The sequence below is a fragment of the Montipora capricornis genome, chromosome 5 (genome assembly GCF_036669925.1).
Source record: "Montipora capricornis isolate CH-2021 chromosome 5, ASM3666992v2, whole genome shotgun sequence".
Lineage (NCBI taxonomy): Eukaryota > Metazoa > Cnidaria > Anthozoa > Scleractinia > Acroporidae > Montipora > Montipora capricornis.
In genome coordinates, this window is record NC_090887.1 from 7,305,049 (window position 1) to 7,329,993 (window position 24,945).

Here is a 24,945-nt window from a genome sequence, read left to right on the forward strand (position 1 = left end):
GAGGAAATAAAGAACATTGGCATTTGAAAACCCAGAGCCGAAACGTTGTGGTTTTAAAGCCTATATTAACAAAAAAAAACGACCTTCAAATTGATCGAACAGCTTCAAATACGTTCTCTCGAGGGACACGCGTCCCTTTGTGTCTTTCCAAGTCCACGAAGCCGTCTTAAATTGTTGTTAGGGAGCTTAAGATCGCGCGTTCCTTGATACGCAACACCCGGAAGAGAACATTTTGCGTACCAGGGCAGTGATGTGTCCTGAATTTTTATACTAATCATCTCCAATGGAGAAAAGATACTTAGCAATGTAAATGTGGTCGTGTGACGACAAGTTAAAAGGGAAAATAGCTTACTTCCGGTTGCCGTCCGCGTGTCAAAAGGGAGCTAGACGTTCGTGAGCCACGGACTGCAACCGGAAATCGAATGTTTCCTTTTTTGGCGTGGTTTTGCTCCTTACCACGGACAGGAAAAGCTCTTGTTGATCACTGTGGCTTGACGTTACAACCGCGATGACGTGAAAACACTCCAAAAAGGCAAAAATTCAATTTCCGGTTGCCGTCCGTAGTTCAAAAACGTCTGTGCTTAAGTTCCCTAAAAACGCGCGTGCTTAAGCTCCCTAATAACAATTTAAGGCGGCTTCGCGGACTTGGAAAGACACGAGCTTTTGTTTGCCCCGAGCTTTCCTTGGGAATAGTATAGGGCTTACGCAGATAACCATACCATTTATCCAAGGATATCTTTGTACAAGACCATCATGCCCTCCGTATATAACGCACGGGAACCCTGGGTTTCCTCGCCCGTCGGCAAATCTTTCATTGCGGAGTGTACACAAGAACTCTGCCGTTTGACATACCGCCCTCCTCCCTTGCTTGCTTAAAAACTCCTCTCCTCCCAACAAATAGACCATTTTACAGTTGTAGCTAAGTTACCTGGCCTACGAATGGAAGCGAGGCTGCCGGTGACCCTGTTTTGATACAAACCTTCGTGCTTTTGTAATGTTAATACGGACTAATTAGAATTACAACAACACAATTTACATGATAAAAGCAGTGGGGGCTGTATCAATGCAAGGTCAACGGCAGCCTCGCAGCCATTCATAGGCTAGGTCGCTGAGCAAAGAACTGTAAAATGGCCTATTGCCTAAAATTTAAACCTTTTTGTCAATGCTCCGGGCACCACAGCCATCATTCGTCGTGCCTTTTGTCCATATTATCAACTTGCAAATTTTTCTGGTGGAAGGAACTTCGTCTTTCAGGGGCACCCAACTTCAATTTTCGGAAAATATCTGTTCGGAAGACGATTTGAGATCTAGAATTTCCGGAACATTTCTTTTAAAATTTCTTCCTTGTTTACCTGTCCTAGGATTTTCGAACATCTAAAAAATGGTATATTTGCCCATTTTTAACAGGTTTTTACCCTAAAAAGGTCACCTAGAATTTTCGGAATTTTCGGGAGCCTTTTTTCTGGCTGAAATTTTCGAAAAGGTAAGTTTTGATCCCTATAATTTTCGGATCACTATACTTTCAGCTAGGAAATCCGAACAGATGAAAAATTTTTAGGGGATAGAAATATGCCTATATCTGTCGTTTAAATACTAAAATACGTTTAACAATGCTATGTTTCATTAGTTTTGAACTATATTCTCGTTGGGTGCCCCTGGTCTTTCTGAGATCGAGGCACATCGGATATTGCGTTTCTACCTCATATTAATTTCTGATTGGTTCACGTAAATCTCGGTCATCAGCTCATATACCGAATGACTTAATATGGACAAGTACAAGGAAAGGTTACGTTTATACAAACGTTGGCCGTGTGGCACTTATATTTTAAACAGAGTTAACTGAATAGAGTGCAATGTGAAGTGCTAGATTTCAATCCCATATGAACCATGTGAGCGTTAGCCCTACTGATGGAACTGGGCCCACACAAAGACAGAGAAAAACTCTGACCAGGGTGGGAATTGAACCCACGACCTTCGGGTTAGATCTCCGCCGCTCTTTTTTCCTCTCGCCTCGTCCGCCCTTGATAAAAAAAAAAAAACGCCTGATCGCAGGTTACCGCTCTACCGACAGAGCTACAAGGTCAGACGGGAGCAGGCCGTGGGCGCTGAAGATGTTAAAGTCACGGCAATGAACATGTACAAGTACAAGGAAAGGTTACGTTTATACAAACGTTGGCCGTGTGGCCAAATCTAGCACTTCACATTGCACTCTATTCAGTTATCTCTGACTTTTAAGTCAGAACCATATAACAGTTTCCATATTAAAATATGGAAACTGTTATATGGTTCCCGTGACGAATGACTGCGAGGATCATCGCCACTTGATTTCACATCTGCTCTTCAATGTATGATTTCATTTCATATACCATTTTATCGTTGATTCATTAATCACGGGAACATTAGAACCCACAAATGACCGGTGTCAGTGGCATCGTAGCTCAGGAGCGTCGCACCGGTATCGCAAGGTTACAGGTTCAAATCCCGCTGAAGTCCTGAATTTTTCAGACCTTTCTATCTCTATGCAATTGCTAAAATTGCCTTCATAACTGCGAGGATCATAGCTTCACGTAATTCCATATTCGCAGTTCATTTTGTATGATTCATTTTATCTGAGCTTTACTTTTATATAGTCAGCGGTAGACCCCATTAGAGTTTTTGTCCGTTACTATGGCGACAAGTGTGGTTACGAGGGACAGCTCAAGTTTTGCAAAACAACCGTTCGGACGAAATATTGGCATGAAAAACCCTTAATTTTTTATCACAAGGAATAGAGGTAAGTTTGACTAATTGAGCAACAATGAACGTTAGACCTTGGTGTCTCTTCTCTTACTAGAGATTAAATTTTTGCTCTGGGTTAAACAAGCAAAAGACCAACTTAGGCGAGTAAGTTAGTTTGATGTCCAGTTGCTTCAAAATGTTTGCACGAATATTGGCACAAAGATCTTCATCGATTTCTTCTATAAATGTATACAAATGTATTCTTGGGTGGAGGGAAATGTAAAAATGACTTACTAACTGTTCCATCGAAATAAAAATAATAATAAACACAATAGTAACGCGGCTAATTTAATAACAGCTCGAATACTGTATTTTGACACCTCTGTAAGGGGCCGTCGACATAGTCACTGTGTACCCCCTTAACGTCAACTGGGTGTCTAGTGGGGATGGGGGTAAGGCCGTGGACATTAGTGCGGTGCACTTTTGAACAGTAGCAAACTGACACATTTCGAGAACGCGTGTTACAAAATTAAAGAGAAAGCAGGACAGTTTAACAAGAAAATGATCTAAAAAGTGATCTTTTAAACTCTGTCCTTAGTCACTGTAAATTCTACATTTTATATTGTTGTCTTTTTTTATTGTATCTGGAGCAATTGCAGAATACCCAGCAAAACCTCACCACGATTGTTTCCACTATGCGGCATTCTTTGAGGAACAAGTCGGAATACAATAGAGCTTATTCTTATTTAATGAAATGCAAATATAAAGTTGCTGGGCATTCTGCAATTTAGCTGTGTGTATCCTAAACAACTAATAAATTTTTACAATATCAAACTTAATGCTTAGCTTGCTAATAATATATTGTACATACATTAGGGAACACGATTGAATCTTTTTCCATACATGTACATAGATTTTTTTTGAGCGTTGTGTTTCTTTCACAGTCTTTCCAAACAAGGTTAGTTGTTTTGACATCTCTCCAAACGGGGAAGAACGCATGCGGCATCAAAGTAACCAAAGAGCAATGCATACATGACTGGGAAAATGGATTGCTGCTAGACCACAAGCTTGATGTGTTTATAAAAACGGGGGGACAGGGTTTAACAATTCTGGCTTTTCCTTTGAATACTGTATTCATAAGGAGATACAAATAGGATCAACAGGAAAATGCAGTTTTTGTTTTTAAAGCTGTCAATTGTATTGATCACGATACTCCAGGTCTTTGACCTCTCCCTGTAGTATAAAAAGTATAAAAGACAGGGACTTCTAGGGCAGCAAAATCTCAAGTGGATGTTGAGAAGGAAGGAGGAAGGGGGGGTCTGACCTTAACCAAGCCGAATTGGCACGGAAGCATTTTTTAGAATACTTGCCTAGCCCACCCAGAAGCTAATGCTTCCAGTGTGCTATTAAAGTTAGTCACGCAGTAGTAATTCCCTAAGTACAATTTAACCCTATGTTTTGTTACAGAAATAGGCCTTTCTTTTCCCATGGGTAATGTCTTTATTTCTTTGGTGATTCAGATATGGGGGCAACAATATCTAGTCACACTGAAGGAACTGCTGTCAGTGAGTATGGCAAGGGAAAGTTAGAGTTCACACCACAGAATGAAGTACTGTTGAATGATATTGTGAAGCAAGTAGAGAATCTTGTAAGCTCACACCCCCGCGAAGCCGAAACGATTCTCAAAGAACCTTTCAAATGGCACAGCACCCTCAGGCCTGATAACTTTGGAGAGCTGAACTTTGGATCAATGGGATTTCAGATAACGTAAGGGATGAAAGGTGTTTTAGTTGTTCATAATTTATTTGATAAGCGACTCATCAAGTTTCCCTCTGTCCCTTCTCAAATTCAACATTACATCCCTTCTGGTATACACTCATAAATGCCTCAAAGTATAGGACCCTTTAAGACTTAAGTTATCTGCAACTGCATTACAAAAGTTGCTATCTTTATTGTGATGTACATGTAATTTACAATACTATTCAAAATAATAATTTATTATTACACCCATGCTAAATCAGTACTTCGTTGTTATGACTTTGTTGCCTTGCTGTCTTAGTTTGTAGTTAATTTTGTTCTTTATTTTTCCCATAGTCATAGTGATGTGAAATCTGAGGCAAAAACACCAAACGGAGAACATTTGCTGTCCATGGACAAGGTTGTTTGTACTGTGATATAATTTGTCAATTTATTTATAATTTAGTTTGATCGAGGAGTCTTGTGTGGTGCAAACAAATTCAGGTCTTTGGACCACCTGTTCCACAAAAATGGCAAAAATAACGTGGGTTTTGTGCTACCATAATGTGATTACTAGCTGTTTGATGGGAGTGGGAAACATGCAGAGCAATTTCTTATTTTTAAAATTTAAAACCTAAATTTCCATGGATAATTCACCTTTGTCACTTAGCAGCCATTTTGGAGTCCGTGGGGAATAAAGGCTTTGTCTTTGCATTGTCCTTGCACATCTAGCCTCACAGTGAATGAGAGGTTAGATATGCAAAATCTTTGTTTGAACATTGAATGGTAATTAAGGGTCTACATTAATATTATTATGAAGGGATTGTAACCTTAAGGATATCAAGACTGTCGACCACAGCCAATTTAATCAAGCAAGTGTGTATGTACAATTGACTCTTGATAAACTCCTATGGGAACAATTTCAAGATTTTCAGTTAAATGTAAAGTTATCCCCAGCTGTTGAAACCTGTGCCATAAACCTATGTTCTCTTAGGATGGTGATGACTTTGTACTGAAAGTATGGACATTTGAACACTTGAATAATGTGCTTAAAGTTGCTGGAGAAAGCAAATGCCGAGAAGCTCAAGCTTGCCTGGAAGGTACGACAAACATGATCGGTACATTTAAAAGAAAGGGATGCTAATTACATATTAAAATCAGTGGGCACACCCTTCTGTAGCAAAATTTAATTGGTGAGCATATAACATATAAAAGGACTCTTGCGGACTTTACTAAACCGCGAAACAGGGAAACACTGAAACAAAACACTGAACCCCACCATATATTGAATACTGACCAACAATTAAGGTTGGATTTTTAGATTAAATATCACTTAGGCCTAATTAGGCCTAAAATGTTGTTGCTCCTAATTCATTGAGAGCAATGACGTTTAACCTCAAATCCAACCTTTGTTGGATACTACTCAATGTATGGTGCCGGGTCACACATGGTCTTTTGGTGTTTCGTGTCACTGTTTTGTGGTTTAGTAACGCCCAACTCTTGCCGCGATAACTTTGGATCACCCTTGATGAAGACGCTAGACAGGAGTGTTAAAACCGTGAGTTTTTAACCCACTGACACCTCAAATGCCCTATGATTCCACCAGCTTACAAGTAAAATCATCTGGAATTAGACAATGTAAAATCTGTTACATATGTGTAAGTCTCACTCTTAGCTGTCAATGGGTTAAATATCAATTGAAAATATGTCTGATTGTGGACCTGGTTGCAGTGTGAACCTTAGTGTTTGTTAGCCGGTGCATTTCTGTAAATGGAAATGCTCTCTGGCATCTTGGGTTAAAAAAGCCATGGAGGAGAAGTGTTGGTGCAGTGATGAGTGCTGCATTTGTCTTCTACCAGTGTGTCTGGTAATTGATTCTCGGGTAATAGCCCAAGGAGTTATCAGCGGTTTTGCCACATGAACGAGGCTAAGGGGTCATTTTGTATCCAATTGACCCTTAAGCCTCTTTTGCATGCAGTTAAACAAAAGAAAAAGTGCCTGCAGGCTCAACTCCAATAACTTGTCTATTATTTGAGGGTTGAATATTTTGTTGGTTCATCAAACTTCTTGCTGTGGAGTCAAAAATCTTTCTTAAGTCTGTCAATGACCAAATCATGACATGTCCTCACAATTTTGCTCTGTCTAACGCCAGATGATATTTAATCATCAACTGGGGTTGTCAATGGGTTAAGGTCTGTGCATAAAGGAACAAAATACAGCAGACTGTACTCAGTGCAGTAGAATACATGACAGCCCACTGAATTGGCCAAGCACTGAAATCTGGGCTGTACTGTGAGCAAAGGTTGCATTTTTTTCCAGTTCAGTTTTTCTCCCAGCCATAAAATGAACTGGAAAAGCAAGGAGTGGTAAGAGGTTTAGGCCCAAGTAAAGGTTGTTAGTAGGACATTTCCTTTGAACGAAGCAACAAATATTTAATTTTCACATTTGCTCAATTGGGTGTTTGGTTAATGGTGCATCTCAGATATGCTTAAGGTGACTGTGCGATGCAGTTATGAGCTATGCTGTCAGTCATTACTTGACTTCGTAACTGGGCAGTGCAGTTCAAGTCAAAGACCCGCATTTCACCCTTGCTCATGAATTGTAGTCTCCGGTATAAAGCTCAGTGGTTAGAGCATCCCTCTAGATCACGAAGAGTCGTGGGTTCAAATCCCATCTGGTGCTCACAATGTTTCCAAGTTTTCAATGGATGCAATTTCAACAATACACAAAAATGAACCTTTTAATTTATTATAAGCGGGCTGTACTGTAGAGCACAGCTTGCTATTAAATTAGCCACTTACAGCACATACTTTCTGAGAATAGACATTTTATAACTGTGGTGAACATCTTAACTTTTGCAGAAAATCAAGACCCTATGGTAAACGTGATGGGTGCAGCCTATGCCTCAGTGAGCACCAGTGATAGGCCTCTATTGAAAGCTCATGCTGACCTTAGCAAAGCACGCGAAGACTCGGCTGAGAATTTTGATGAACAGGAGGCCAGATTTACTCTGTCACTGCTTATCAGCGAAATGGACAAACAGTTGCTTTTGTCGTCACATAAGACAATTGCCAAGTATGTTTTTTACTGTCTTCAATTGAAATCTTGTCTATTTCTTGATTGGTTTTGATTCATGGTTCAAGTCTTCAATTCTGGATAAAATTGAGAAACTTTCAACTTAATTTCCTTTCTATATATAGATTCTAAACACGTTTTGTCAGTATAAAGTAAATCTTATTATCGTCATGATGGTGCAGCCCTCCCCTGTTACAGTAGCTACATTTACGTTAGCATTGCATTTACATGAAATGTAGCGAAAGGCAAACGACAGGCTGTTGCTAATGAAACGTCTCCTACTCTAACAATTATTATTTGTCTCTCTCTCTCTCTCTTTTCAAAAGTTGCTTGATTAAGCTGTACAGAAAAGGCAAGAAATGAGCTGAAATCATTAGCAACGTTTTTGGCAAAATGCATCTGTTTTAAAAATTTGGGCTGATGTTAAATTGCCGTAAGCTATGAAACCTCTCTAGTGTCAGGGCTAAGGTAGAGTTATTTTCACTTCTTTGTGAACATCTTTGTTTGGGTGGCATAGGCAGATCCAGGGAGGGGTTGAGGGGTTGAGGGGTAACCCCCTTCCCCACCCCCCCCCCCCCTTCCTTAAGGAGTATTTTTCTTCTAATTATTATAAATGTTTGATTCTTCATAAAAATAACAATAAAATTGTTTTTTACATTTATAAGTTGTTTCACTTCCACCAATTGACTGCATGATGTTCATTTCGTGACTGCTGATAATTTCATGCCTTCACAACGCTTTTCAAGTCTCAGTAATGTTGGAAATGGCATTTTAGAGGGGAAAAATCAGAAACAGATTTCGGGGAGAAGGACATGACGAGCTTACCCTGGACCCCCTTAAGAGCTCATGCACGCCTCCCGCACCAATGACTTTGAAAGTTACTTAACTGTACAACTCCCTTTCCCCCCTCCCCTTTCAGAAATTCCTGGATCCACCCCTTGGTGGAATCAGTGAGGACTGACATACAGTGTAGTTGGCCTTCTTTTCAATGTAAGGTCCCTCTATATCCCTCTCTTTTTTAACTTTGCATGACTGTATGATGTTCCATTTTTCCTGTACTAGGGAAGTCAGGTTGAACCCAAGTGCCGTACAGGTATTTATTTATTTGTTGCTTTTTACTTTTATGTCCAGAAACGCACATAATTTGATGCACACCAAATTTTGATATCTAACCTGAACCATGTCCCCTTTCTTGTCACTCTCAATAATGCCACGTGACTATAGAATTAATACACACTCTAACGCCAGATGATTTTACTCATCAATGGGGAGCCCTTTGGGGCTGATAGGGTTAAGTCTAAACATTGGGCTACCTATAATTTCCAATTATAATAGGTTAAGTTTTAGGGGACAATGTGTGACTCTTATAATAAACACTCATAATTTAAAGGCCCTGACTTTCAGTCGACAGTCATTGCATGCCATGGAACAATTTTCAAATATGAATCCCGCCAAAGGTGAAATTTATCTGGAATGGGATTGCCACGATAAGCAATGCAAATTTCCGTACCAAAAAACAAACGGTTGAAGGTAGGCCTTTAAAACCAGTGTGCATCCAATTACTTACATTTCTGGACTGTATATGTGACGTTTTATAGCATCAAGTTTTGTGACTGTGTTTGGGATTGATTTGCATTTTTTCTTGTAACTCATTGAATGTCAGATAGCTAATTGTTTATTTAAATATTGATTATTTATCTACAGGCTGATTATGAGCTGTTAAAGTCATTCTCTGGGGAAGAAGGCAAATGTCTGGAGTATATTGAATGGACACTAGGTGAGTTAACTGCTAATTAAAGTCATGTTAATGACTCAATCCAGTGATGACAATCAGGGTGCAATGCAGGGTGTATCGAGGAAAGACGGTTCAGTGCCTCATCCAAATGACAATCATCTTAACATGTTTTCACTCGGTTAAAGTTCAATTCAATAAATCGGTGCTGTCAACAGAACTATAGCTTAATTTAGTTTAACTGTATTTTACATGTGGAAAAGCAGTTTAATTAGAGACAGAATCTGGAAGAAGATTCTGCTTGTAACCTCACTTGCTCTTGCAACTGTTAAGCAATCAAAACAAAAAAAAAAACTGTTAACCAATCAGGATCAAGTAATCACGCCCTCTTGCTTCTTTCAGATTACCAGTTCAGTAATGGATGCCATGCTCCTCCTTGGCAACAAGTTCATGGCGATATCAGCTATTTAGATGTAAAACCTTTTGATGCTGACAAGTTGACAATTACGGCAAACACAGCTGGTTACTTTCTAAACAAAGGCTTGACACAAGAAGGGCAGGTCAATTATGAGAGAGATGGCGAAGTCTACCCTACGCTTGTGGCACTTCTTAAGGCCAAGAGTCCACAGTTTGCTGAAGCCATGGACAAAAAGGTACAAAGTGTATTTTTGGTTTCCCATGTTTTTTTACCAGGTATGAATAATTATTGGTCTTCAGCTTCAACTACTTGCACTTTCCATTTGACAGAATTGACCGACCAGAATGGGTATTTGGAAGGACTATTAAACTCTAAAATGCCTTCAGCTAAACACACTTCGAGGATGATATATACTCCTCTGGAAGAATGCAAGGGGTTATTGTGCAAGTGTTCCTTCAAATTGTTGCATTTTCTTTGCAAACGGATGGGTCTGGCCGGCCAGTTCTGACTAAAGGAAAGTGCCCTTGGAGTGAAATTGAAGTGTTTGGTCCACATGTGTAGTGAGATACCTGCCATGAGAGTTGCAGGTCAGTGTTAAATGTACTCTTGCTTACTTTTCTTGTAGGAATTTGCCTACTATGGCTCAACAGAAGTAAAACAAGACAAGGCCGAGAAAATTGATGAGTCTTTGAAGGAAGAAGAAGCCAATGGATTAGTTGGAAACGAGGCGGCAGACGGTGTAGAGGATAAAAATAAACAAAAGTGGGATATCTTTCTATTTGAAAACAATATCTTGGAGCCTTTTTCTCAAAACTTTTCGGATTCACAATTCCATCATTCTGTTTGTTAAGAATTAGGGGAAAACTTTGAAGTCATCAATTTTCACAATCATTTTGCACCTTTAAGTTACCTTGAAAATATACTAAAACAGTATACTAAAGACCAGGCCTCGGTTGTTCAAAAGGTGGATAGTGCTATCCAGTGGATAAACACTAGCAAAACCGATTTGAATTATCCAGTAGATAGTGATTTATCCAGTGGGTAGCGCTATCCACCCTTTGAACAACTAGGGCCAGCATTTTAAAACAAGCGGATGAGAAGTTATGAGGACTTTTGGGAAATGGTTCCCTGGACTGATGTCTTTTCGCCTCTTTTATGCTTAGCAACCTCTGGCGTGCAAATATGACTCGATACTACACGCCGAACCATTTACTATTTGTCAACATGAGGTTTGTATAGGTTTGCAGTGCTGGAAATAACAGTCGGTCATCGGACATTGTCCGACCAAATTTTGAAAATGTCCGGCCAATTTCACATTATGATCGGACACGATGACCGAACATCTCACCAGCACATCTTGAGTTATCTTCTTCAAGGTGTTGTCAGTCAATAAATTATGTCCGGTCCAATTTGTCAAATGTCCGACCAAAATGAAGATTTGAAAGGACATATGTCCTGTGAATAAAGAAAAATTATTTCCAGCACTGGGTTTGTATACATAGTTTTTTTTCTCTCCATTTTTTTAGTGCTGCTACTAAGGCCAAAACCAACAAAGGACCCCAAAAGAAGAAGGCAACCAAGGGAGGAAAGTCTTATGGGTCTTCACCACGCTGGAGAAATATCAATATAGAATTTGGTGCAGATTTAGTTGGAGCTAATGAGTAAGTTAAAAATTGAGAGGAAAAAATGATCTTTCCACAAATTTGTTGGCTTAGTTGTTAAACTGACAGTTGATTTTAGAATTATAAAAGATTTCCCATATCTTTAGAGCGAGTTTCAATCGAGTGTCGTAAAACCAAAACCAAAGTTATTACTTTGGCCAATCAAAAGGACGGAGGCAATTCAGTAAACCAATCAAACCTCGTAGTAATTACACGTAGCCGACACAAAGTGCAGGAAAATGTGCATGGGTAAGCCATGATTGCTTTTGGTTTCACTTCTGATTGGTTGAAAAAGTGGCATTAGTGTGAGAACTTCCAGTGAACTTAGTTCTGAGCTTACTTTATTATGAGTACAGCGAGTAACAAGTCTAGAGCTTATACAACATAAAATAGTTAGATTTATGAACTGTAATATTTTGGCTGGCCTAACAGGCATTCTTCAGATTAATGAAAATTTGAGTCAGAGAGTTTTTCTATCTAATCATCACTGTACATGGATGTAGACATTATAATTCTGGAATTTTATATTTGTAAGTTTTCAATTTATCTGCCCGCCCACAATATACTGTTAGTATTTACATTTAAATCAACTCCATAACGTCAGCTCTTTCTTTTACTTTCCCTGTCTTGTGCCAATCACATTGATTACCATGCAGTTAAAACCAACGTGTATATCTTTTTCAATCCATTCATCCCTGAAGCAGCCTCCATTGACAAGTGAAACTGTCTCACTTTTGAGAACTGGAAAATTTAACACTTTATCCTATCCCTTTACATACCCTTGGGGTTGTTGTAGGGATCCAAAATATACCAGAAGGATTACTGTCTATAGTTGCTTGCTTCAGCTTTGTCTAATTAGTAGTTTGGTCTTTCATATCTTTACTGTCAGTCTCAACTTTCTAATTATCTGTCAAGCAGTAGCATAATGGTCAGAAAGATGTTATCATCATCATCTTCATCACCATCATCATTATTATTATATTATTTTTTTGTTTTGTAACTTTTCTCATTAGCCACTGACTGCATCTTCAATGGCTGTGAAAGCTGTCACTGGCTAATGAAAACCTTGTCACGCTATGTAAAATGAATTTCCTAATTTCCAGATACAGTACCGTAACTTATGATAGACATAGAGTAAGGTATCAATTTGGACCCTATTTGTGGGCTAGGGCTTTGCTGCAAACCAAGCCTAGAAATCTTTGTAGAGGGTGATTTGCATAATGGATGTAACAAAAGTGGAATCTTGATGGTAGCTGTAAATGCAGGGCTTGTCAGGGCTTATAAAGAATTCTATTAACTTCTTAGTTCTTGGCTTTTCTTGATTTTTAGTAATATAAGTTCATAAATTCATAACCCATTGACTCCTGGGCCGGGGGTTCCCCATTGATGAGTAAAATCGTCTGGCTGGTTTTGGCCCGTTCAGGCGTCAAAGGGTTAATTAAAATTAAATTAATTGTGATAATTTTATTGTGAATTGTTAGTTCTTAATTTTAATTTTTTGTGCCGGTAACCCCAATTATCTTCATTAGCCACGTAAATAAAGTTCATGCATAATTATATACATATATGTATGTATTCATGTCAAGCCATGCAACTAGGGTGTCTTAACCACTCATTAATTTTCTTTTAGCAAAAGAGACAGGAAAGGAACCCCTGATAAAAAACCAGGATCTCGACAAAGCAAAAGCAGGTAAGATCTTTGTATCTTGGTTCATTCAAAAGTCGGTCATGTCTAGGTATAAGTTGAATCAGGTATGGGAAATTTAAAGTGCGAAACCGAGCTCCAAGAAAGTGAAATCAACAATCCAAGTTTGCACTTTGTTAGCAAATAAAACCTGATCTACATTCTGACACTTAAAAAGCAGTTTCAATTTTCATAACTTTGTCCTTACGCCCGTTGCCAAGCAACCACATGAAGCTTATCATCCTTCCCAACTCAATGAAGGTTATTGGACGTGTGTTATAGCCAACATATTAAAGTGATGCTTTTTTGTTAGCCTGTGTACAGTCACCCGCTCCCCAGACATTGGCTACTTTTATGTTAACCACCATAAGAAAGTAAAGGAATTAATTTTTTTTTATGGTTTTACTAAAATCCCTTTCTTAACTGTTATACTTTTTCAGAGAGGCAACAAAACAAGGCCGTGTTTCTGTACGTTCTCAGGGAAGGGGTGAGGTGGAGGAGGACTTCAGTGAAAGTTCATCAGAGAGTGAAGAAGAAGAAGAAAGTCAAGACAGGAGACAGGTCTGTTGTGCCATGCATCTTTTCTGTGGGATGCGATAAAATATGTTGAGGATGTGGGGATAATGAGGTTGCTAATGTTGATGATGTTGAGGGCGGGAGAAGAAGATCATGGTGATGAACGTGTATTTACACACATCTAAACTGAACGCGGCAACCAGCTGACTGTTTACAAAGTTGGATGAAGTCAGAATTGGAAGAATCTGAGACACATCCAGTCTGCAGTGAAAGCAGGATTCGAATACAGAGACCCGGCGGGCACATTCCGTACTCCAACCACGTATAAACAATCCTGCCTACTCATATTAAATTTTGAAGGAAAGAAATGTGGATATTTGAAGTGCGGGTCATAGATGAAAGGTAGAACTGATCCTCGTGCTTTAAGCAATTGTCTCTTATTATAGACACCTGAAAAATTGAAGTAGCTTCAACAGGAGTCGAACCTGTGACCTCTGTGATGCCGGTGCAATGCTCCACCGACCGTGCTATGATGCCACACAGTTGGGAGCAGGTCATTAGCCCTTATCGGAGTTATCAGCGGTTTTGCCGCATAAACGAGGCTAAGGGGTCATTTTGTATCGAATTGACCCTTAAGCCTCCGTTGCATGTAGTTATAAACAAAAGAAAATGTGCCTGCAGGCTCAACTCCAATAAGGTCTATTCATTCAGTTGTCTATAAGAGACAATTGCTTGATTGTCAAGTTAAGTGCGAGTATCACTTCTTCATTTCGTCATTTCATTTTCTTGACGTGAAGAAAGATAAAGGGCATTTGAAAGTTGACAATAATTTTGGATTGCTTTTGGTGTGCATTTAATACGCTGAGTAATTGGCGATTGGTTTAGCGCCACATTCCAACTTGCTTGTATTCATTGTCCCGCGCTGAGCACTGGCTGCATGTAGTTTCTCAACCTCGTTCCCAGGATCTCTTTATCCTTTCGCTCCAGTGGAAGAAAAGAAGAGAGACCCTGGAAACGAGGTTGGTAGTTTTTTTTGCGTTGTGATTGGTTCATTTGATTGTCTTCTTCTTTATGATTGGCTAAGGGTATCACTAAATGTTTTCTGTCTATCGGCGATCAAATGAAAACCGCCTGGCCACAGTTGCTCAAAAGGTGGATAACGTTTTCCGCCAGATAAATCACTATCCAGTGGATAAGTCATAGCGAAACCAATTGCACTGTCCAATGGATAATTTGCGATTTATCCAGTGGATATTGTTTTCCACCTTTTGAACAACTGGGGCCTGATGTGTATTTTGCATTTCAGGAATCCAATGCCGACCTCCCATCAGAGTATTGGCAGATACAGAAACTGGTTAAATACTTGAAGGTATGTCATAGCGCTGAATATGCGACTGCCAGCATGTTCGAGCACTCGACGGCAAAGTGCCATTTGCTTAACCTTGGCTGTTTCTGTTTTCTAGGCCTCCTACACCGTACCCCTATTTTAAAACTCGAGCATCGACATTTCGTGGAGAGTATAGGGAAGACCCGGCACAGCACTGTGAACTCCTTGCTCCTCCCTTTTCGAGTATTGTAAGTTCATGAACGCGGGGTGTGGGGGTCACCTACGGTTTATTCTTCTTAACCGAGTTTTCACTGGTGTGAGAGAGACATTTCATAGAGTGGCTGTAAGTCACACTCTGTACTTTTAACCCTGAATGGTTTTATCTTACCAACTGCCACTTCTTCGAAAGCCTCTTGCAGTCACCGTGGGAGAGGTATTATTACCCCCCTCCTAAAAAGGACTGACTTTAGGGAAGAGGCAATATTTATCTCCCCTAAGAACGGTTGCGGGGGAAGCCACCACCCCTCCCCCAAAAAAGTTAAATTAATAGCAGAGGGCGCGCGCACAAAGCACCATTGGTAAGAAAATATGGTGACCAATCTGTGGGGAAAAATTGGGTTTTGGGACCAACCCCCCATATATGCCATATATCGCGCATTGCTTTGTCGGTCTTAAACATTCCAAACTTTTCCTCGAAAGTATTTTTCAGTCGCAGCTTTTAAGCAACGATATACAGCGCTGCTTTACCATTGCTTTTTCGTTGTTAGATTGCAACTTTTCTGCAGCGCTCGATATTCTGCTTGTGAAGCTTGGTGAACGCATGAACGTCGCATAAAGGACGCGTAAGCACTGTGCAACCTAAAATATGAAGTTGCGCAGCGCTGCAAGAGCGTTGCGCTTTTCGTACGGGATCATAGTTAGTTGAGACCTGTCAAAACAAGGTATCCGCCGACCAGTAGCACTTAACCTACATCGCGGGCTTGAGTTTAAAGCTTATCGAGGTTTTTAAGTTGACTGCTGACCAAGCATTGGTTTTCAATTGGATCGCAGGCTCAAGCCAAGTTAACTTGTTGTAAGAATATATAATACGGGACTCCACTTTTGGGCTTGGTTAAATCTACATGCATATATTAACCCCATCAAAGAATTTTGCTCGTCACCTGTCACAGTGTAGCCTCATATGATTGTTTCATTATAGAGTGGAAATCAGACTGCTACTATTATAGCTCTGTGTGCCATGAGGGACTTTAATTTACAACAAGAGACTTGTCAGCTGGCTATAAGGGATGTTGGAGGACTTGAAGTGTTGATTAACCTTCTAGAAACGGATGAAATCAAATGCAAGGTATACGAAACTCTATTTTAGTGAGAGTCCGTTCAAAGAAACACTACTGCCTCAGATTTTTCCTTGCTGGTGCCTTTCAGGCCAATTTCAGATAGCGCGCATTCCCTTGGCTTCTGGGCTAGGGAGAGGTCCTGAGAACGAGGTTGTGTGCAAGCACGTTCGTCCGTTTAAAATGGCACGTGGTCGAATAGGAGCTTAATGACTAGTTTCGAAAACTTACTAGTCACCAAGCTCCTATATTTCGATTGTGCCATTTTCAACAGAGGAGCCTGCTTGCAGGCCTCTGATACTTTGCAGCCTGGGATGATCTTGCACTTTTGCACTGTCTTTATTCCTTTCCCAAATAGAGTGACTCGTCAATTTCATTAACTGATACTGTCTTTTCTTGTTTTTGTTTCTTGGCCTTCTTGTAGATTGGATCTTTGAAAATTCTGAGTGAGATCTCAAGAAATTCCCTTATAAGAAAGGCCATTGCTGATTTAGGAGGTGAAAGAGATGATTCTGTTATCAACTTATCCTTTTTTTTGTCATAGCCGTTACTCCTAAATGTATAATACCTACAGAGAGTTGACCAATCAAAGAGCTATCCAAACGCACCAATCAAAATTCACTAATAGTATAACGGCTGAAGTGACAGGCGATCAATACGTCTCTGCTGAACAGTCAGGTCAATTATCGTGATGCCAGTCACTGACAGTGCACTGATTGCTTCACGCTGGAGATAACTCCGCTCAGGTTGTAAAAGGCCTAGATTGGAAGCGATTTTTGAGCAACAGAACGATTGTGTGAACGAATCCCTTTACGCTATCACGAGTATTTGGGTATAGATTATTCCATTTCGCTCAATCAAATATGAGGGTTAACCCTCTTTGTATCCATTATTTTGTAGCGTTGCAGTTGCAGCAGCCGTCCTCGTTGCATTCAGTTCCATACCGTTTTTCCTTCCGTTTTCTTATAGCCTTTTAAAAATCGGAATCTTCACTTCCGGTGGGGTCTAAAACCGCGCTAGTAAGGAAACTGGGGATAGCAGAACTGTGACGTCAATACAAGAACGAAATTTTCCAGGGTCCGAATTTTCCTTTTTATTTTTTAGATTGGCCAGTTTCGTATTCTAACGGTTGGACTGGATCTAGCATGAAATGGAGGCTAATGCGGGTAAATTAATTTGGATTTGAAAAGATTTTCCCGTAGTAGCCTCCATTTCATGCTAGATCCAGTCCAGACGTGAGACTTCGAAAATGACCTATTCCCTTCAGTCATTAACAAAAGTCCTGCTACACTCACCCAGGCGAATTTTACTTCACCTAGTTATGATATGACCCAGTGGTCAAACCATTTTACAATGACATTGGCCTAATTGTTCTGTTCTTGACAGGTCTGCAGACCATGGTAAAACTCCTGCTTGGATACAATGAAGAGCTTAAGTGTTTAGCGGCAGAGACCATCGCTCATGTTGCGAAATTCAGAAGAGCCAGACGCACTGTTAGACAATATGGTGGAATACGAAAATTGGTATTAAAACTATACAGTCTTTTGGTGATCTCATATACCTCTTGCTAACGCAGTTCGAGGTCCGTACTGTAAGTTACGGAAGCACGGGCCATAGATCAACGGAAAAAAACGAGCATACGTAACTTTTCAGTACGGACCGTAAAAACGAGGGTAGTAAGATATTTATTATATCTCTGAGGTACACAAGCGCACGGGAAAGAAAACTAGTTGAAGTCAAGCAGAAGGTTCATCTGCTACAAATGATTGTCGTGCCAAAATAAAAAAAACGAATAAATCTTTTTGGCCTTTTGAAATAGTTGGTTGCAAGATTCAAACAGTTTTTCAAGTTTATTTAACATAAACGACATGAAGAACTTGCTAGAGAATGTTTGAACAAAATTTCAAATTTAGCAGGCCCTACTGTAGAATATGGCCTGCTAATTTGGCCAATGATAGCGCGCGTATTATCTAAGAGATACAATAAAGTGAAGTAGGTTCAAAGTATGGCGTATTCCATACTCATCCCACTCACGAACGTACTTTTAAGCTCGATTTGCTCAACTCACTCGAGTTCGGGTACCTCCCCAAGAAGAGAATGGAGCGCTGGCTCATTTCTCGAAACAGCGGCTGGTAATTGAGCAAACACTCCACCAAGACCCAGATGCACGCCCATTTGAGATATCCAACACGAAATGCGCCGTGAGGCCTGAGCATTTGCTTCTTCTTTCCAACAGATAAGTGTTGGGGTAAGCGTCATTTTTAGGTTAAGTAAATGAAGATTTCATCTTCAATTGAGGAGCAGAGTCTAGGGGACGCTTTGTGACGTTAGTTATCTGTATTCCTTGACGAGAGTGATGTTGAAGTAGGGGATACGTGGTGAAGCTTATTAAATTGGTGTGTATCTAATTGCTTGCATTGCAGGATATATCACACAGAACCACCAGGATCCTGACCCGTTCCCCCCGTCCTACCCCACCCATACCCCCTTTCCTATGTACACACCATCCACCCCATCCGGTCACGCACAACCTACCTCAACCTGCTCAACCCAGGACCTCTTGCCATATAACCCCAATCACGGTCAGCCTCTTCACACAAGTCCACTCGCCCAAGAAAGTATCCCATTGCAATCACCTACTTCTTCACACTGGGTCCCTTATTTGCACAACTCCCTCCCACTCCCCCAGGGACAGTCTATAACCTTTCCGTTGGGGTGCGGACTTATCCATGTCAAACACTGTCGTCGTTTTTGTCGCTGGAATGGCCTTGACATCTATTTGTATTGACAGGTGTCACTCCTGGACTGTGGGACTCTTGTAAATGCATCTGATCTGGAAGCAGATGTAGCTCGTTGCGGGGCACTTGCCCTATGGAGCTGTAGCAAAAGCACTAAAAACAAACAAGCCATCCGCAAAGCCGGCGGAATACCGCTCCTGGCTCGATTACTCAAGTCTAACAATGAAGCAATGCTTATTCCTGTTGTGGGGACACTACAAGAATGTGCTACAGAGGTAAATACAAAATTAGACTGTCACGTGTTGAAGTCATGCTAGCGGCGTGACACAGTCTTAGTATCCATATCCGAGGCTTAGCCTTCAATCAAAATAAAGCAATTGCTTAAATTGTCCACCCAAGTGCGAGAATCAATTCGCAATTTCGTCTATAATCCGCACTGCGAGCATAATTGATTTTGCAAATATTTTTATTAGCGTGTTTGATTTTAACCCAATTAATCCTTGGGTGCATTTTTATTGAGAGTAGAAATGCGCCAGAAATACATTATCGTCATCGTTATTGTTATTATTATTATTATTATTATTATTATTATTATTATTATTATTATTATTAGAGCTATATTCAATTGAGTGTCGTAAAACCAAAATCAAAGTAATTACTTTGGCCAATCAAAAAGGACGGCGACAATCTCGTAAAACAATCAAAACTCGAAGTAATTACACATAGCCGACACAAAGCGCGGGAAAATGTGCACGCGCGAGCCACGATTGGTTTTGGTTTCACTTCTTATTGGTTGAAAAAGTGGCGCGAGAACTTTGAACCAATCACTAAGAGAAGTAGATGCAAAACCAAAGCAATTCGCTAATTTCTTTCGACACTCAATTGAAAACCGCTCTATTATTATTATTATTATTATTATTATTATTATTATTATTATTATTATTATTTAATTTTTTGCTAATGCTTTGTTATTTCAGTCATTAGTATCAGTATCATAGCCAGTAGCTAAAATCTCCGAGCATTAAGAATCCCAACAGGCCGGAGGCAAACCAGTTGGCTATTTACAAGTGCAGCCAAGAATTTGAACCAGGAACTACCTGGAACAAATTACACCAGTGGACAGAACGTGTCTTGAACCCCTGATCTCTGGATCTCAAGGCAGGCGTCCTAACCACTGGGCTGCACTGCCTGCTAAATCGCGTTTAATCACAAATTTTCAAGAATACTTTGTTTTAAAATTTGTTTCAGCCTAGCTACAGGCTTGCTATTCGCACTGAAGGTATGATAGAGGACCTTGTGAGAAACTTAAAAAGTGAAAACCAAGAACTCGAAATGCATTGTGCGAGTGCAATATTCAAGGTGAGGCTGTAATACTATTGCACTTTTCCTGTGTGACCCAAAAGCATTGACATGAATGGGTGGATACAGGGGCTTGTAGGCCATGAAGGCCTTTGCTTTTAAACAGATTCGTGATCGCAAGACTGCTATCTGGTAATCAAAGTACTAGCAATTCATTTAAGGTTCTTCTAAAAAGAGGAAACAAATAACAATTTCAAACAACTATGGTGTTGCTGCGGGTAGAGTTACACGGAAGAAGGTTGTACAGTTTAACCGCGTGATAAAATCAATCTAGTACTTTGTGGGACAGCACAAAGTTTCAGTTCTTTCCCTTACCTTTAGCAGAACCCATAACAACGGTAATTCAGAAAGTCACTTTGTGACGTCAATACAAATCGTGAACTCCATCACGCAGTAGTTTTGTTCCTAGTTCCTAAAAAATACGTGCAACAAAATGATCTTGACAGTTTTTAAATTCGTATCAATAATATCAGCAATGTTCTTTTTTCTCTTACTCGTACTTATTTTTTCTCTTACTCTTTTCCAGTGCGCTGAGGACAACGAAACCCGTGAGCTTGTTCGAAAGTACGGAGGCCTGGACCCTCTTGTGTCTTTATCGTTCAATGTTGAGAATAAGGAGTTACTCGCCGCTGCTACAGGAGCCATTTGGAAGTGTTCAATCAATCGTGAAAATGTGACCAGGTGAGATTCATCTTCATCTACATGTTCCAGCACTCGGCAAAGTCCCTTTTGACTGATGGCTGTTTCTGCATGCTTATGTGACCTCATACACCGTAAACCTTTTTAGAGACATCGCGCTAAGCCGGCTACTTCTTTTGGAGAGAAAAAGACAGCCACAGCACCGCGGAGACTTCATCCCCTACTCTTCTCGAATAGTGTGTGACTTCTTTAACGTCCCACAGGGAACTTATGAACGTAGAAGATATTTGTGAGGCGGGGCCTTTGGTTTATAGTCCTTATCCAAGAAAACTTGAAAGTCTAACCATTTGCAGATAAAATTACAAAGGCAGCACTTTCTTTCCTGAGTACTGAACCTGCCGGGGTTCCAACCCGCGACCTCCCGCATGGCAGCCCTTTGCTCAAACAACTGAGCCACCGGTGTTTTCCAAACATTTGGGAATTCTGAGTGGAACATCTTTCCAAAAGTTGATAAACCTTAGTAAAGAAGCTTTAACGAAGATGCAAGCGATGTTTTTGTCCCTAAAATGTGCCATCTTTTCAACGAAACCAACTTAAATACTCAGCTCGCACGCAGCGGCCGATCCATACCGGTTTCCACCGTTTTACGGCAATCGGTTAGAAACACGGGAAAGGGGAGGTTGGAGAGTTAAAGTTTAAAAAATTCCCGAGAGAGCATACCCTCGGAACCCCCCTAGAAACTTTTTCGTTGTTTTGGAAACCGGTCGTTATTTATCCTTGATCCACCCCTGGTACGAATCGCCTATAGCTCAGTGGTAGAGCGTACGGACTAATAATCTGAAGGTCGTAGGTTCGACTCCTGAAAAGGAGCACTCGAATTTTTCCGAGTGTCACCGAGTCACCATCGACAATAAAAATCCAGAACCCTTTCTTCCGACAGAATGAATTCTGGGTTGGCATTAGATTCCATCCACCAAAACCACCCCGACAGAGAGAGAGACTGAGGTTGAATTCAAACACACTTCGTGACGCCTTGTACATAGTACTTCGTGTCAAGCCACCTTCACATTAACATTTAGATTTAGCATTTAGAATATCTGTACAGAAAGTATCCCAAACATTCATAAAAGCTAACCTTAGGCAACTTAGAAACTTTTCTTTAGTCCTAATTAGGCCTACCGTTAGCTTTTATGAATGTTTGGGATACTTTCTGTACAGATATTCTAAATGTTAATATGAAGGTGGCTTGACACGAAGTACTATGTACAAGGCGTCACGAAGTGTGTTTGAATTCAACCTCAGTCTCTCTCTCTGCCAGGGTGGTTTTGGTGGATAGAATCTAATGCCGAAATGAATGGCCAGAATGTAACTTGAGGTACTATATATTTACGTGATAGTTATACTGCTAGCAGTCACTTCCAAGCCAGTCGAACCGCCTGCTTTAGTCACGCTAGCAAAAGCCTTCAATCCCTTTTTCTTGTTCTTTCCCCATTCTCCCCTCGCCTCTTCGACTCTTGCCGGTGTGACTGAAGCGGGCGGATCGACTGACTGTGAAGGGACTGCTCACCAATAGCAGTCTACATGATAGTTAAATATAAGTACCACACGGCCATCGTCTAAAAAAGGACCTATCCATCCTTTGTTTTAACAGCCAACGAAGCACTGTTTACTTTGTCTTTTTTTTTTTTCGTTGTTGAGTGATCTTCACCTATCGCCGTATTTTTCCGAAAAAGGCCGAAGAAATTTATTGCCGCATTCATTCATTCATTCATTCATTTCTATAGATTTCAAGAACTCAAGGCAATCGAGCAGCTGGTATCTTTGTTAAACGAGCAGCCTGAGGAGGTAAGTCATAGCGATGTTTCGATTCGGTTGTTTGTAAAATCTCTTCGCCCGTCCTACTCTCGGCGGTGAAAGACCCTGGGAAGGAGATTGAAATAATGAGAAACGTAGAGATTCTAAGCTGAACTTTGAACTTTAAGTGTCAATTGTATTTCGCGCTAAGGCGCTAATCGGGACACGGTGCAAAAATCAAAGAATGTCAAATCGTAGGCTGTGTAGAGGCTGTGTAACAAAAAGCAAAATGATTGTGAAGTTTGGCGACTTAAATCCTCTCCGTTCTTGAGATACAGAGAGAATTGTGACACCCGAAGATGGCCCGTTAAGTTTCGGGACCTTCGAGAAACGGGCCCCAGAGTAGAGAACCAGCAAACTCAACCCACGTGAGACGCCAATTCTGGGAATCGAACCCGGACCACAGTGGTGGAGCCGAGTGATCTTAATACTGCGCCATCCCTGCATTAATGATCCTGGCAGTAGCAGTCGTGGGTTGCGAGACCCCTTCAAGCCGGGGGTCCGTTTCTCGAAAGTCCCGAAACTTTTCGGGACCTTTTTTGGTGTCACAATTCCGTATTTTCTGTATCTTATGAGCGGAGGGATTTTAAGCCATCAAACTTCGCAATCATTCTGCTTTTCGTTGTCTTGAAAACATGTCAAAAGAACAGCTTGACAAAACAAGCGAATGGCAGTTTCGTAAATGGCTTCTCGGGCCCGGGAAGTTTTCGGGACGTTCAAGAAGCGGGCCCCTGCCGGGATTTTTTCAAGCTTCCCGGGCAATGCTCACGTTGCTCGTATCTGCGATGATCATTTTTGGTTAGAGTTATAAAACCTCAGTTCAAGAATGTCTTTCATATATTCACAACGACAATGATCTTCAGAAAATCACGTCCTATTTTCTGGTTAGCAACTGAAGAGCTGGGAGTTAGAGTTCTGTGGATGCGACTTGTTTGGATTTGGACGCTCAAACTCTTAGTTAAGCCTGGGGGTGGGCTTAGAGCGAGTTTCAATCGAGTGTCGTAAAACTAAAACCAAAGAAATTACTTTGGCCAATCAAAATGGACGGAGACAATCCAGTAGACCAATCAAAACTCGAAATAATTAAACGTAGCTGACACAAAGCGCGGGAAAATGTGCACGCGCGAGCCACGATTGGTTTTGATTTCACTTCTTATTGGTTGAAAAAGGGGGCGCGAGAACTTTGACCCAATCACTGAGTGAAGTAATACAAAAACAGTTCAATTCGCTAATTACTTTCGACACTCAACTGAAAACCGCTCTATAACATGTAAAATCTAGATCCTTTAGTTCCTTCCACTTTCCGGAAGAAGGCAGTGGTTGGGGCGCTTGCCTTAAGGGTTCATGATTGATCCTGGTAGTCCGGCCCTAGTCCAACTCAGTTCTCGGCTGCACTTGTATAAGTAGCTCTCGGCCACGATTCGGAATCTCTGGACAAGTATGTTTGGACGAGTTTTAACACGAGTCCAATTTGAAACTCTGGGACACGAGAGAGAACGAGGACAGTCAGTTTTGTCTTACACAAAGGATCTTTCTTGTACAGGTATTGATCAATGTTGTGGGGGCCTTGGGCGAGTGCGCGCAAATCCCTGCCAACCGAACAACAATACGAAAAGCAGGAGGGATACCTTCACTGGTGAACCTGCTGACCAGTACCAACCAGGCTCTTTTGGTCAATGTCACTAATGCAGTGGGGGCCTGTGCGACCGAGCCTGATAACATGGCGTGAGTAGAAATTACGTGTTCTCTCGTTTGAGAATTTCCTCCACAGTGAGCTCAAAGTTGAGATGAAGACGCGCATTCATGAGCATCTGAGAAGGGACAGGACTTCTGACATTTTCCAACATTTGCAACACTCTGAGGAATGTCTAAGTCTCTGTTTTGAGAGCTGCTTCTCCATTTTAGATATGGCACCCAAACGTTTCCAGTTGTTGCTCAAAGAGGCTTCTCATATCCGCTGGGAAAATCGCAGTCTAAATAGGCAGCTAAAACATGCGTAGCTAACTCTATCTTTTTAGCTACATACTACAAATTCAACAATCAGGTGACGTCTCGCATTTGGTATTGGTACGTAAGCACGTTGGCATTTCCTTTGTAAGTGGCACGTGGAGTCCGTGCTTCAGCATTGTTCTCTCAAGATTTGCACGCGTGTT

The 24,945-nt window shown here is 40.8% G+C and overlaps 1 protein-coding gene across 2 annotated transcripts in view; it reads left to right on the plus strand.

Moving 5' to 3' along the window:
• Positions 1–2,675: 2,675 nt before the first annotated feature.
• Positions 2,676–24,945, plus strand: part of LOC138049311 (outer dynein arm-docking complex subunit 2-like) — a 39,457-nt gene continuing 17,187 nt past the window's right edge. Inside the window, exons 1-21 of one of the 2 annotated variants that reach the window (XM_068895533.1) lie at positions 2,676–2,773; positions 4,239–4,485; positions 4,813–4,876; positions 5,450–5,555; positions 7,317–7,530; positions 8,593–8,623; positions 9,235–9,307; positions 9,665–9,915; positions 10,306–10,442; positions 11,207–11,341; positions 12,972–13,031; positions 13,466–13,586; positions 14,848–14,910; positions 16,067–16,213; positions 16,627–16,699; positions 17,589–17,725; positions 18,994–19,215; positions 20,189–20,299; positions 20,826–20,980; positions 22,723–22,783; positions 24,336–24,517. In XM_068895533.1, coding sequence (XP_068751634.1) covers positions 4,241–4,485; positions 4,813–4,876; positions 5,450–5,555; positions 7,317–7,530; positions 8,593–8,623; positions 9,235–9,307; positions 9,665–9,915; positions 10,306–10,442; positions 11,207–11,341; positions 12,972–13,031; positions 13,466–13,586; positions 14,848–14,910; positions 16,067–16,213; positions 16,627–16,699; positions 17,589–17,725; positions 18,994–19,215; positions 20,189–20,299; positions 20,826–20,980; positions 22,723–22,783; positions 24,336–24,517 — 2,588 coding nt within the window. In that variant the 5' untranslated portion in view covers positions 2,676–2,773; positions 4,239–4,240. Of the gene's footprint in view, positions 2,774–4,238; positions 4,486–4,812; positions 4,880–5,449; positions 5,556–7,316; positions 7,531–8,592; positions 8,624–9,234; positions 9,308–9,664; positions 9,916–10,305; positions 10,443–11,206; positions 11,342–12,971; positions 13,032–13,465; positions 13,587–14,847; positions 14,911–16,066; positions 16,214–16,626; positions 16,700–17,588; positions 17,726–18,993; positions 19,216–20,188; positions 20,300–20,825; positions 20,981–22,722; positions 22,784–24,335; positions 24,518–24,945 lie in introns of both variants that reach the window. The other variant, XM_068895532.1, reaches the window with a different exon arrangement.